At 32.2% G+C, this 14,697-nt stretch overlaps 1 protein-coding gene across 1 annotated transcript in view; it reads right to left on the minus strand.

Moving 5' to 3' along the window:
- Positions 1–10,542: 10,542 nt before the first annotated feature.
- LOC127716177 (gem-associated protein 5-like) overlaps positions 10,543–14,697 on the minus strand; it is a 265,274-nt gene continuing 261,119 nt past the window's right edge. The window contains exon 27 of the mRNA XM_052222302.1: positions 10,543–14,116. Coding sequence (XP_052078262.1) covers positions 13,925–14,116 — 192 coding nt within the window. The 3' untranslated portion in view covers positions 10,543–13,924. The remainder of the gene's footprint in view (positions 14,117–14,697) is intronic.

Genomic DNA, 14,697 nt, shown 5'->3' on the forward strand with positions numbered 1-14,697 from the left:
GGGGGGGGGGGGGGCTAGGATGAAAAAATTTGTCCTGCCTTTTTATTTTTCCCTCTATTCGGTCCTGCCTTTTCATTTTTCACCCTATTCGGTCCTGCCTTTTTTTTTTTAGTTTATCCTGACTTTTTTTTTACATAAATTGTCATCCTGCCTTTTTTTTTTGGCAAATAATATCATCCTGCCTTTTTTTTACTCAAATTTTTTTTCAAATTTCATCCTAGCCCCCCCCCTCCATAAAAATCAAATGGTAGCTCCCTAACCATGTTCATGAACAATTACATAAACGTTACTGTACAATGAATTTATCTTATAAGAAGGCATTACAGAATCTGTCCTGTGATTATATCTGTCTGGGTACCCAATAAATGACTAGGTAGGGACTGGTTTTTATAGTAATGTCTTATCAAAATTTTAATTGACCAATATTGACCAGTAGTTGCCAGTATTTCCCGGTATTTACCGCTGGCCTGGTCAATATAAGTATTGACCGTTTTTTTGCCAACCTTGATTTGTACGAAAGAAATCATTAACTCATAAATATGAAACTAACATTTTTCAATTTTTCAATATGTCCCTAAATTAACATGTACAAATCTTTTTTAGGATGCATTATGCTTTGTCCAAACACAGGTCTACTATTGATCTAACTGCTTCTAGGAAGAACTAGGTTTGTATTCATTTAGATGGAAACTACATGAATTGTCACATGAGTAAATTCAGAAATTAGTGCATGCATTTATTATTGCAAATTTCAGTTTGTAGAAAAATAAAATGTGAGATTAATTATTGCGATTTCAGGAAAATCTGCATACAGTTATGTGTATCAGATATAAGAATGCGAGTTTTTATTATTGCGATACTCTTTCAGTCACATTGTTCGCATTAGTAAAAAACTTGCATTAATTTCTAATTTACAGTATCTTATCGTAAAGGTTTTTATTATGTGGTGTCCAAAGTTTGATAATATTTAATTTTTTCAGCAAGATCCTTAAATATTCACATTTTAGAAGGTGCTCCTGTTTTAATGTTTTTTTTCCCTGATTTTTTCCGTAATTCTTTTTATATATGATTCGAAACATTAAATATCCAAGGGTAGCATGGTGTATTTTTCGTTTCATTATTTTATTTGGCATTTTTTAGAAGTTTGTACAAAAAAGTGCGATGAACTATTTTTTAAAAATTAAAATAATGTTTATAACTCTATAGAAATAAACGTTTCCTTTATTCAAATCTGCAAATAACTCAATTTATCAAAAGACATTGCAAAAGAGGATAAAAATATTTCTATTGCATGTTGTTGAGGTTAGACCAGGTAACAAACAAGAAAGTTATGCAAGTTTGCTTATTGTTTCAAGATCATTATACCAGAGACATATAATACATTTTTTTTTATATAATACATGTATTATATGTCTCTGATTATACGAACAAAATTCTTTATTTTATCACCCATACTTTACCAGTTATGACCTAAAATCATGAAGTGTGATGTTCATTTGTATGTTTTTTAGCAATGTTTAATGTTAAGTATCGACTTATTTGACTTAAAATGATACATATTTAATGAAATTTATACATAATTAATAATATTTAATTATAATTTACACATAAGTAAACCAATTTGTTCGGCATCCAAACCATACCAGACTTTAGTCGATCATCTCTATCGACACTGTACGTATATACTATTTAGTTCAAGACACGAATTCATGCATTGATACTAAGAATGAAATGTGTTAGCTTTCCCTTATTGAACTACAAATATATCACTGGTTTTAATGGTAGGGTCCTTGTGTATAATTTTATTGTAAGGAGGCAACACAATAATGAAACGGAGATGACGTTACTAAGTTAATAAAATGCTTCGCTGGGCGCAGCTTGATACGACCGCAGAGGTCGAACCCTGAACAGTTGGGGCAAGTATGGACACAACATTCAAGCTTGATACAGCTCTGAATTTGGATTGTGATTAAATATTTGACACAGCATAGGTTTCTGACACAGAAAGAATGTGGTCTAAGAACTTCAATTTTTTTAATTTACCTATTATGGTCCAATGTCCAAAATCAAAATACATGGTTAGATTCAGCATATCAAAGAACCCCATATATTCAATTTTTGTTGAAATCGAACAAAGTTTAATTTTGGACCCCAACTTGGACCAACTTGAAAACTGGTCCCATAATCAAAAATCTAAACACATGTTTAGATTCAGCATATCAAAGTACCCCAAGAATTCAATTTTTGTTAAAATCAAACTAAGTTTAATTTTGGACCCTTTGGACCTTAATGTAGACCAATTTAAAAAACGGGACCCAAAATTAAAAATCTAAAAACACGGTTAGATTTGGCATATCAAAGAACCCCAATAATTCAATTTTTGATGAAATCAAACAAAGTTTAATTTTGGACCCTTTTGACCTCAATATGAACCAATTTGATAGCGGGCCCACAAAATAAAAAATCTAAATACATGGTAAGATTCAGCATATCAAAGAACCCCATATATTCAATTTTTGTTGAAATCAAACAAAGTTTAATTTTGGACCCCAATTTGGACCAACTTGTAAACTGGGCCAAAAATCTAAAATCTAAATACATGTTTAGATTCGGCATATCAAAGAACCCCATATATTCAATTTTTGTTGAAATCAAACAAAGTTTAATTTTGGACCCCAACTTGGACCAACTTGAAAACTGGTCCCATAATCAAAAATCTAAACACATGTTTAAATTCAGCATATCAAAGAACCCCAAAAATTCAATTTTTGTTAAAATCAAACTAAGTTTAATTTTGGACCCTTTGGACCTTAATGTAGACCAATTTAAAAAACGGGACCCAAAATTAAAAATCTACAAACACGGTTAGATTTGGCATATCAAAGAACCCCAATAATTCAATTTTTGATGAAATCAAACAAAGTTTAATTTTGGACCCTTTTGACCTCAATATGAACCAATTTGATAGCGGGCCCACAAATAAAAAATCTAAATACATGGTAAGATTCAGCATATCAAAGAACCCCATATATTCAATTTTTGTTGAAATCAAACAAAGTTTAATTTTGGACCCCAATTTGGACCAACTTGAAAACTGGGCCAAAAATCTAAAATCTAAATACATGTTTAGATTCAGCATATCAAAGAACCCCATATATTCAATTTTTGTTGAAATCAAACAAAGTTTAATTTTGGACCCCAACTTGGACCAACTTGAAAACTGGGCCCATAATCAAAAATCTAAACACATGTTTAGATTCAGCATATCAAACAACCCCAAGAATTCAATTTTTGTTAAAATCAAACTAAGTTTAATTTTGGACCCTTTGGACCTTAATGTAGACCAATTTAAAAACGGGACCCAAAATTAAAAATCTAAATACACGGTTAGATTTGGCATATCAAAGAACCCCAATAATTCAATTTTTGATGAAATCAAACAAAGTTTAATTTTGGACCCTTTTGACCTCAATATGAACCAATTTGATAGCGGGTCCACAAATAAAAAATCTAAATACATGGTTAGATTCAGCATATCAAAGAACCCCAAGAATTCAATTTTTGATGAAATCAAACAAAGTTTAATTTTGGACCCTTTTGACCTCAATGTGGACAAAGTTGATAACGGGGCCCAAAAATCAAAAATCTAAATACATGGTTAGATTCAGCATATCAAAGAACCCCATATATTCAATTTTTGTTGAAATCAAACAAAGTTTAATTTTGGACCCAGATTTGGACCAACTTGAAAACTGGGCCCATAATCAAAAATCTAAATACATGTTTAGATTCAGCATATCAAAGAACCCTAAAAATTCAATTTTTGTTAAAATCAAACTAAGTTTAAATTTGGACCCTTTTGACCTTAATGTAGACCAATTTGAAAACGGAACCAAAAATTAAGAATCTAAATACACGGTTAGATTCGGCATATCAAAGAACCCCAATAATTCAATTTTTGATGGAATCAAACAAAGTTAAATTTTGGACCCTTTGGATCTCAATGTGGACCAATTTAAAAACGGGGCCAAAATCCAAAAACTTAATACACGGTTAGATTCAGCATATTAAAGAACCCCAAGAATTCAAGAATAAAACCCCATTGAAATTGATCAAGAAATTAGCAATTTATACGAAGTATCTTCTTTTGCACAATACTGTGCAATTGAATATTTCTTGCTATTGTGCAATACTGTACAATTGACAATTTCTTGCTATTGCGCAATATTGTGCTATTGGATATTTCTTGCTATTGCGCAATACTGTGCAATTGAAGATTTCTTGCTATTGCGCAATACTGTGCAATTGAAGATTTCTTGCAATTGTGCAATACTGTGCAATTGAAAATTTCTTGCTATTGCACAATACTTATTATATAATAATTTACACATCCTGTTTGGTGTGTATCTCCTACCATATCATTATTATTTGCTTTTAAATATTAATCAGAAATAACCAACTTAAAATGGAAAATTTTAAAAGAAAAAAAAAAGGAAAAAAAGAAAAAAAAAGAAAAGAAAAAAATCCCCCCCCCAAATTTTTTGAACCCCCTTATGATTCATCACCCCCAAACTCAATCCCAGCCTTCCCTTTGTGGTATGGTACCTTGCAGTACAATTTCAGAGAGATCCATACACTTGAACACAAGTTATTGTCTGGAAACTAGAAAAATGCTTATATTTGGCCCCTTTTTGGCCCCCAATTCCTAAACATTTCGGGCAATTACCCCCAAACTCAATTCCAGCTTTCCCTTTGTGATATGGAACCTTGTAGTACAATTTCAGAAATATCCAAACACTTACACACAAGTTATTGTCATGAAACTAGAAAAATGCTTGTTTTTTGCCCCTTTTTTGGCCCCTAATTCCTAAAATTTTGAGGCAATTACCCCCAAAATCAATAACATCCTTCCCTTTGTGATATGGAACCTTGTGGTACAATGTCAGAGAGATCCATACACTTACACACAAGTTATTGTCTGGAAGTTACAAAAATGCTTATTTTTGGCCCCTTTTTGGCCCCTAATTCCTTAACTGTTGGTACCATAACCCCCAAAATCAATCCCAACCTTCCTTTCGTGGTATTGAACCTTATGGTAAAATTTCATGGAGATCCATTCACTTAAACTAAAGTTAGAGTGCGAAAACCAATGTGTCTTCGGACGACGCCGGACGACGCCAGACGACGACGACGACGACGACGACGACGACGACGCCAACGTCATACCAATATACGACCAAAAAATTTTCAATTTTTGCGGTCGTATAAAAACTAGAGGCTCTAAAGAGCCTGTGTCGCTCACCTTGGTCATGTTGGTCTATGTGCATATTAAACAAAGGACACAGATGGATTCATGACAAAATTGTGTTTTGGTGATGGTGATGTGTTTGTAGATCTTACTTTACTGAACATTCTTGCTCCTTTCTATTATCTCTATCCATAATGAACTTGGCCCGGTAGTTACAGTGGAAAATATTTTGTAAAAATTTACAAAAATTTACAAAATTTATGAAAATTGTAAAAAATTGACTATAAAGGGCAATTCAGGGGCAGCAACCCAACAACGGGTTGCCTGATTGGTCTGAAAATTTCAGGGCAGATAGATCTTGACCTTATGAACAATTTTATCCTCATCAGATTTGCTCTTAATGCTTTGGTTTCAGAGATATGAGCCAAAAACCGCATTTTACCCTATGTACTATTTTTTAGCCATGTCGGCCATCTTGGTTCGCGGGCAGGGTCATCGGACACATTTTTTAAACTAGATAACCTAATGATGATTGTGGACAAGTTTGGTTAAATTTGTCTTAGTAGTTTCAGAGGAGAAGATTTTTGTAAAAGATTACAAAAATTCACAAAAAATGGTTAAAAATTTACTATAAAGGGCAATAACTCCTTAAAGGGTCAATTGACAATTTTGGTCATGTTGACTTATTTGTAGATCTAACTTTGCTGTACATTATTGCCGTTTACAGTTTATCTCTATCTATAATAATATTCAAGATAATAACCAAAAGCTGCAAAATTTTCTTAAAATTACCAATTCAGGGGCAGCAACCCAACAACGTGTTGCCTGATTGGTCTGAAAATTTCAGGGCAGATAGATCTTGACCTAATGAACAATTTTATCCTCATCAGATTTGCTCTTAATGCTTTGGTTTCAGAGATATGAGCCAAAAACTGCATTTTACCCTATGTATTATTTTTTAGCCATGTCGGCCATCTTGGTTCGCGGGCGGGGTCATCGGACACATTTTTTAAACTAGATACCCTAATGATGGTTGTGGACAAGTTTGGTTAAATGTGTCTTAGTAGTTTCAGAGGAGAAGATTTTTGTAAAAAATTACAAAAATTTACGAAAAATGGTTAAAAATTGACTATAAAGGGCAATAACTCCTTAAGGGGTCAACTGACCATTTTGGTCAAGTTGACTTATTTGTAGATCTTACTTTGCTGAACATTATAGCTGTTTACAGTTTATCTTTATCTATAATAATATTCAAGATAATAACCAAAAACGGCAAAATTTCCTTAAAATTACCAATTCAGGGGCAGCAACCCAACAACGGGTTGCCTGATTGGTCTGAAAATTTCAGGGCAGATAGATCTTGACCTTATGAACAATTTTATCCTCATCAGATTTGCTCTTAATGCTTTGGTTTCAGAGATATGAGCCAAAAACCGCATTTTACCCTATGTACTATTTTTTAGCCATGTCGGCCATCTTGGTTCGCGGGCAGGGTCATCGGACACATTTTTTAAACTAGATAACCTAATGATGATTGTGGACAAGTTTGGTTAAATTTGTCTTAGTAGTTTCAGAGGAGAAGATTTTTGTAAAAGATTACAAAAATTTACAAAAAATGGTTAAAAATTTACTATAAAGGGCAATAACTCCTTAAGGGGTCAACTGACCATTTTGGTCAAGTTGACTTATTTGTAGATCTTACTTTGCTGAACATTATAGCTGTTTACAGTTTATCTTTATCTATAATAATATTCAAGATAATAACCAAAAACGGCAAAATTTCCTTAAATGTACCAATTCAGGGGCAGCAACCCAACAACGGGTTGCCTGATTGGTCTGAAAATTTCAGGGCAGATAGATCTTGACCTTATGAACAATTTTATCCTCATCAGATTCGCTCTTAATGCTTTGGTTTCAGAGATATGAGCCAAAAACAGCATTTTACCCTATGTACTATTTTTTAGCCATGTCGGCCATCTTGGTTCGCGGGCAGGGTCATCGGACACATTTTTTAAACTAGATAACCTAATGATGATTGTGGACAAGTTTGGTTAAATTTGTCTTAGTAGTTTCAGAGGAGAAGATTTTTGTAAAAGATTACAAAAATTTACAAAAAATGGTTAAAAATTTACTATAAAGGGCAATAACTCCTTAAGGGGTCAACTGACCATTTTGGTCAAGTTGACTTATTTGTAGATCTTACTTTGCTGAACATTATTGCTGTTTACAGTTTATCTCTATCTATAATAATATTCAAGATAATAACCAAAAACGGCAAAATTTCCTTAAAATTACCAATTCAGGGGCAGCAACCCAACAACGGGTTGTCTGATTCATCTAAAAATTTCAGGGCAGATAGATCTTGACCTGATAAACAATTTTACCCCATGTCAGATTTGCTCTAAATGCTTTGGTTTCAGAGATATAAGCCAAAATCTACATTTTACCCCTATGTTCTATTTTTAGCCATGGCGGCCATCTTGGTTGGTTGGCCCGGTCACCGGACACATTTTTTAAACTAGATACCCTAATGATGATTGTGGCCAAGTTTGGTCAAATTTGGCCCAGTAGTTTCAGAGGAGAAGATTTTTGTAAAAGTTTACGGACGACAGATGACGGACGACGGACGCCAAGTGATGAGAAAAGCTCACTTGACCTTTCAGGTCAGGTGAGCTAAAAATGTGTGTGTCCTATTTGTTCTTTTGAACAATAAAATATGTTTTAACAGAGACATGTCTCTGGTTTTAACTAACAAAATAAAACTGCTAAAGTCATTTATCTAATCAAGCTAATGAATGAGAAATGGATGTTGGCTGAGACTACTATTACATATTAAACCTATTATTATTGTTATTATTGTTGTAAAATCAGTAGTCTCAGATGTAACATTCACATCTAGTTTTCATGTTCTAATTGTGTGTGCAGGGCCATATGTGGCACAATAAATAAGTCATGGGCTTTATTTCCTGTTAAGCTTTAAAAAAAGAAACGCGGAAGATACCAGAGACATTCAATCTTATAATTCGAAAATAAACTGACAACGCCATGGCAAAAACAGGAAAGGACTAACAGACAAACAACAGTATTCAAAACACAAAGAAAACTAAGACTGAGCAACACAACCTCCCAAAAAATATTATTTCAGAAATAATTCAGCGTATAACAGTATAACTTTCTGTAAAGATTAGTTGAAGAGATTATAATAGCCTCTCATCTAAATTAGGTCACTGGCCTTTACTTATATAAGATTTTTAGTAATGAATAGTTTGTATTTTATAAGCATCATACCAAATAAAATCATTCTGACCTATGCCTTACTCTCTTAACTCTGTTTTAAAGTTTTCCCTTCATAAGCTTGTGTTAAACATTGCATCAAGTCAAGTTCTCATCTACTCATTGACTTCTTGTCGTATAATTAGTATTATGGTGCATTTTGTAATGTAGAAAACTCCTGCCAATAGACGGACGGACGGACAGACGGACAGAGTGCAAACCTAAAGTCCCCTTCGACTTCGTCGGTAGGGGACTAAAAATCTTATATTTTTTATCTAAGATACAAGACTCAAAGTTTGCTAAAATCTATCAACACTTTAGTTTTGCCACCATAAGTAGCTACAATTAACACATTAAAAATAAAGACATAATGTTGTTGATGTGATATTTATAGATTGCAAAAACTTTTTCAAAACAATCAAAGTAAAAGACATCTTTGTAAATTGGCCAAATCTCTTTAAATAAACTGTTGACAGAGAGATACCGTATAGCGGGTTATTTTCGCGGGTGTAAAATTTCGCGATTTGGGGGCAACAAAGTATACAAAAAATTTTGGCGGTTTTTATTTTGGTGGATTCTTAAATCCCAATTAAATATTTTGGTGGATACTGAAATTGTTGAAGTTAAAAGTTGTAAAACTTGACAAACAAGTGTCTATTGTTATGGTTAATTAATTATTTTTTTATCGGAATGACCTCTTATTTATTGATTAGTTTCTGATACAGTTAATCATTAGAATACCGTTAACTTAGATAATTGTTCGTAAAATTCAAACGTCTTGTAAATTTTACGATTGATTAGATTTGACGTACCTTTGATGTAGTTAATAATTAGGTTACAAACTTATCATGAGTGTTTACAACTCTTGTATAGTTTGACACTAATTAATATGGGATAATTACCTGATAGAGTACCTTACACTCTTATTCTAATTGACACGTATTAATAAGGGTATACACACCAGACAGTCATTTTATAAAATACATTTATGTACAATGACCTTTGGCATTTATCTTGTTAAAACTAACATATACCGTTATTGACCTGCCAACAGGGAAAAATAAATCGTTTCCAAATCCTTTAACCATGTTAACTTCGAAACTACCAAACGTATGCATAAATTTTCGCGGAATTTATTTTCGCGATTTTTGTTTATCCGCCAAAATAAGCGAAAATAAACACCCCGTGAAAATAACCCGCTATACGGTATATCTCACATTTTGTAATTTGACAGTTTATGCAAATGCTGAAATTCAAATGGCAATATTTAAACAAACTTTTTAACTTTTAAACTATGTAAAACATTGAAAGTCAATAGACCATGACCTAGGGGGCAGCGCCAAATAATCTCCAAGGAAATGTGATGTGCTACTGCTAAAACGTCTGCATACAAAATATCATTGATCTACAACTTATGGTTCCCCTTAAACTGGTCTTATCACATATTTTAACATGTAAAACATTCAAAGTCAATAGACCATGACTGAGGGTGCGGGCCAAATTATCTCCATGGAAATGAGATGTGCTAATGCTAATACATCTGCATACAAAATATCATTGATCTACCACTTATGGTTCCCCTTAAACTGATCTAATCACAAACTAATACAAGTCATGTTAACATGGTAAACTAAGCAAAAGTTTCAAAGTCAATAGACCATGACTGTGGGGGCAGGGCCAAATAATTTCCATGGAAATGAGAAGTGCCAATGCTTATACAACTGCATACCATATTTCATTGACCTACCACTAGTGGTTCACCATAAACTAGACCTAATCACAAACTAATACATTGTTGACGCCACTGCTGACACCTCCGACACCACTTCCAATGCCAAAAACAGCACACCGTGTTTCGAATTATTTCTTTGTTGGTGCGAGACAAAAAAGACTACTTATAATTTCTTGATAAAGAAGAGAGATTAAACAATGCATTTAAAGTACATGTATTTTGATACATACCACCATACATGATCTTGATATATACAAATGGCTCTTTAAAACAAAGAATACACTTGTATACAAATTCAATAATTTTATTTCAGTCATAATTAACACAACAATGAAGCAGTAACAACAATATAACATGTCTATCCCCATGTGTAACAGTGTTATATAAATTTCATGTTTATCCCTATGTGTTAGGACATTGTCATGTTTATCCCAATGTGTTTTGACAATGTCATGTTTATCCCAATGTGTTTTGACAATGTCATGTTTATCCCCAATGTGTTGTAACAATGTCATGTTTAGAGTGAAGACACTTTTTTGTTATGGTATATTTACAAATGTGAATAACAAAGCACTTTTATACTGGGAGGCTACAACAGGATGGAGCATAAAACTACTATAGAAAGTTGTTGAATTTTGAATTAAAGCAAACTTATCCAAATTAAAGAAAAAATATAATTCATTGTATTTCAAACATTTTTAGGATCAGAAACACTAAAATTTAGCACATGGAATCACCGGCAAGTATTTATACATGAAGAGCAATTTGGTAGAAAAATTTAGCCTGAAAAGAATTGCCAACAACCTTAGGTATACTAAGGGAGTTAATACCTAGAGATTCTGTATCCACATGTAATTTATTTACTTCTGTAATCCAAGACAATTCTGAATGACTAACTTTTGAGTCCACAAAATAAAATGATTATAAACAAATTCATATTAGAACCCATCATAGCTATTTAAACACTGAAAAAAGTGTATATAGAAAAAGTTAATAAAAGAATATGATAAACTTGTACATAGTGAGCAACTGGGATAGAACAAGGTCAACACCTCATTTCACATAAAATCTTAAAAATTTGCAAGACATGAACATTTCAGTATATCTCAAGATCAATTGTAAGATTTTTGTGAAAAGTGTCCCTAACAAAGAAAATTTCTCACTAAAAGACTTTTTCAAAACTTTTCAGGTCTTTTCCTGCAGTAAGAGTCGTATACCAAAAGAAGTCCAATGATATAGCTGAATGTTCATCATATGTTTAGTGATAGAAGAGTATAAAACTCAACTTCCTTCAAAGAATGTCTTCACATAATCATTGCAGCAAAAAAAAAATATCATGAAATTGTCTTGTTAACTTATAAAAAAATTCTATCTAAACCCACAAAAATGTATGTTTTTGACAATCTAAAATAAAATGAGACTCATTCTCTATTTCAAATGACTGTTAATTGTGCAGAATGCAGTCCAATAAAAAAAGGCACTTATATTTTATCACTTGGGTTTAATCATTTTGAGCAATTCATTTAAAATTACATTTTTCCTTCTACAAAAAAGATGTGTTTTTAACTTTTTTATAAGTGGGTTTGCTTCATTTATAAGCTCAAACTTCCCCATACACAACCCCAAAAAGACATAAAATGATTTGATATTCGTTTAAATGTACAGGTAATAAATCAACAGTTTGGACATTCCAAAAAAGGCACTTGAAGACATCCAGTATTTTTTCATAGGTGTCAACTAATCAAACCTCAAAAGTTAAACATCTCCCTCTTAGAAATTTTTTTTTTACATAAAGAAGAAGGGGCCAAAAGGTGTAACACCACTTATTGGGACCCGGTGAGAAAGCACATACCAGAAAGAAATACATATTTAACACAAAAGAGTTCCTACGCATGGGTGTAACTTTCAAAGTATGTATTTCATTAATTTTGGTATCGAATGAAAGCAGACATTGTCGAAGGCTTTTTGACTTATAATTTTGAATAATAAAAAAATTGCATGAAATTTTAAAAGGAGGGTACGTATTGCCTGTTTGTCAGATCTGAAGTATCTGTTTTGGTACATTCGAAGTTCCCTCTTAAATGCAATTAAAAGTATGTTGATTTTTTCAGTGCAAGACACCATAAGATATTGCTTTGACATGCAATGATTGTCACTTTATTTGAACTAAAGACAAAAGAGCCTGCTTGAAATTGAGGGATTTAACATTGGAAGTAATGGGTCCATGAATTAGTGGTGTGATTCCATAAGGCTTAAAATTTAGTGCAAAATTATCATACAGATCTTAAATTTGTCATAAAAAAAGTTTAGGTAAAAGGAGTTTAAAAAATAAAAAACAAATTTAACAATGGAAAAGTTACCATAGAATCAAATAATAGGTCATTACCTACAAATCATATATATATAGAAGTTTAGGGGAATATACATGATATATTCTGCCAAAAAATATTTGACAATATTTAATTTATTGAACAGGATTTTACAAAACTTGTTTGGCCGCCAAACATTTATTTAAATGAAATGAGATTGAAAAAGAAAGAAATATGAATTTTTTTTTCTTTTTCTAAAGTGGGACTTTTGACTCCTTGTCTCGATATTTGTTTTTAAAGGAAGTTCAACAATTTTCCATTTAAATATCTGGCTGCTCCCAGTGACTGCTGAAAAGTTGACACCTATGCTTTTTGTGAAGATAACATATATAGATATAGGAAGATGTGGTATGAGTGCCAATGAGACAACTCTCCATCCAAGTTACAATTTATAAAAGTAAACCATTATAGGTCAAGGTACGGCCTTCAACACGGAGCATTGGTATTTATTGTCAGTAAGACCTGCAAAATATTTTCCAAAAATACTAAATGTTTCATTTTTATGGTAAAAGTTTCCAATTGGTTAAATGGCTTCCCTGCACTTCAAAAATGATGGACATATAGATGATACAAAATTGTTCTATATAGCGTCAAGAAACATACATATAGTTTATTGTCTCTCTGACATAATTCTAATTCTATCGATGTGTGAAAATGACTGATGTATACCATGTGACCATGGCAATTAAGACGACATAGAAATTATACTGGAGATTTTTTTCATTACACGCTCATAAGACATATGACATAAGACATTTTAATCTGCTCACAACTTTATACCATGGGTTCATTATCTATTACATGGACTAGAACTTTTTGTGTTCGAAGAAAGTCCTTTTCCAGGTATGCTATGAACACTATGAAAATTTCATAACTGAAGTGGACCTAATCAGAAGTTTAGAGAGTAAAAGTACTAGATGTTGTCTCTTAATGAAATGCCTGATATTTACAGCTTGTTTTGTAATAGAAATTGATTCTGCAGCTCACAAATAAATGTTCATTGACCATAAAAATAATCTTTATTTGTAAACAATAATTTACTTTAAGTCCATTCTGTAAATTTGAAAATCTTTGCCATGTTTTTTCAAGAGTTGTTAAACAAGGGCATTAATTTTTTATATATATTAAATTTTGTGGTCTTAATGACTAAATGAGCCTTATTACAGAAGGCAAAGTGTAATCGACTATCGAGAAATGCACAGCATCTATAATTTAAACTTTTGGTTCTGAATTTTTCCTATTGCCATAGTCACAGTAAATGTTCGAATTTATACACGATTTATGAATTTTTGGTACAATATTTTACAAATGAGTCAAAGCTTGATGCATGTGATCTATTATAGAGTCTTTCTGTTGTGAGGACACAGCATATTTCATGGCCCATGTGACTATTTTCTCTGCAAACATATGTCTCTCGTTTTCTGTCAGGGAATCGCTCTTTCCGCACATCACTAGCAACAGTTTCACAGAATCCATTGGGTTAGGAAATGGTGTCTGTCAAGAATAAAAATATCATGAAATACTGTAAAGTTTAAATCATAAGCATTAAATCCAACAACTCTTGAACTAGTACATGTATCCATTATTTTCATTCCATTTTGAAAAAAAATTAATATAATTTATTTGAATGCATGTCAATTTAATTCTGACAGCAATTACTGTTGAAATATGAAAACAGTATTTGTCTACCAAATTAAATAATTTCATATAACATTTGATGTCTTTAAATCTTTATTTATCCTAAACTGGAATAAAATATTTCATAAAAATATCTTTGTACAAGACTGACAAACTGAGTCATCTTTTTAATGTCTTCGCTCACAAGGTAATAGTCAGCAGGAAAAAATGTCACTCTACTCTGAAAAGTATTGACAAATGTCTTTGTTTTTACTCTAAAATGTTAAGTGCTTGACCTATAACCCCAAAATAGCAATTTTAGAGTCTTTGGATTTACATAGCCAGGGATTAAACCTATAGCTACGAAAATTCCAGGCAGTTAACATGACATGGAAAATTTCTCAAGGCAACGATTCAGCTGAAACCTTTACTCATTAAATTAATTCATGTCATCAATT

This window comes from Mytilus californianus, unplaced genomic scaffold (assembly GCF_021869535.1).
Source record: "Mytilus californianus isolate M0D057914Y unplaced genomic scaffold, xbMytCali1.0.p SCAF_9, whole genome shotgun sequence".
Taxonomy (NCBI): Eukaryota; Metazoa; Mollusca; class Bivalvia; order Mytilida; family Mytilidae; genus Mytilus; species Mytilus californianus.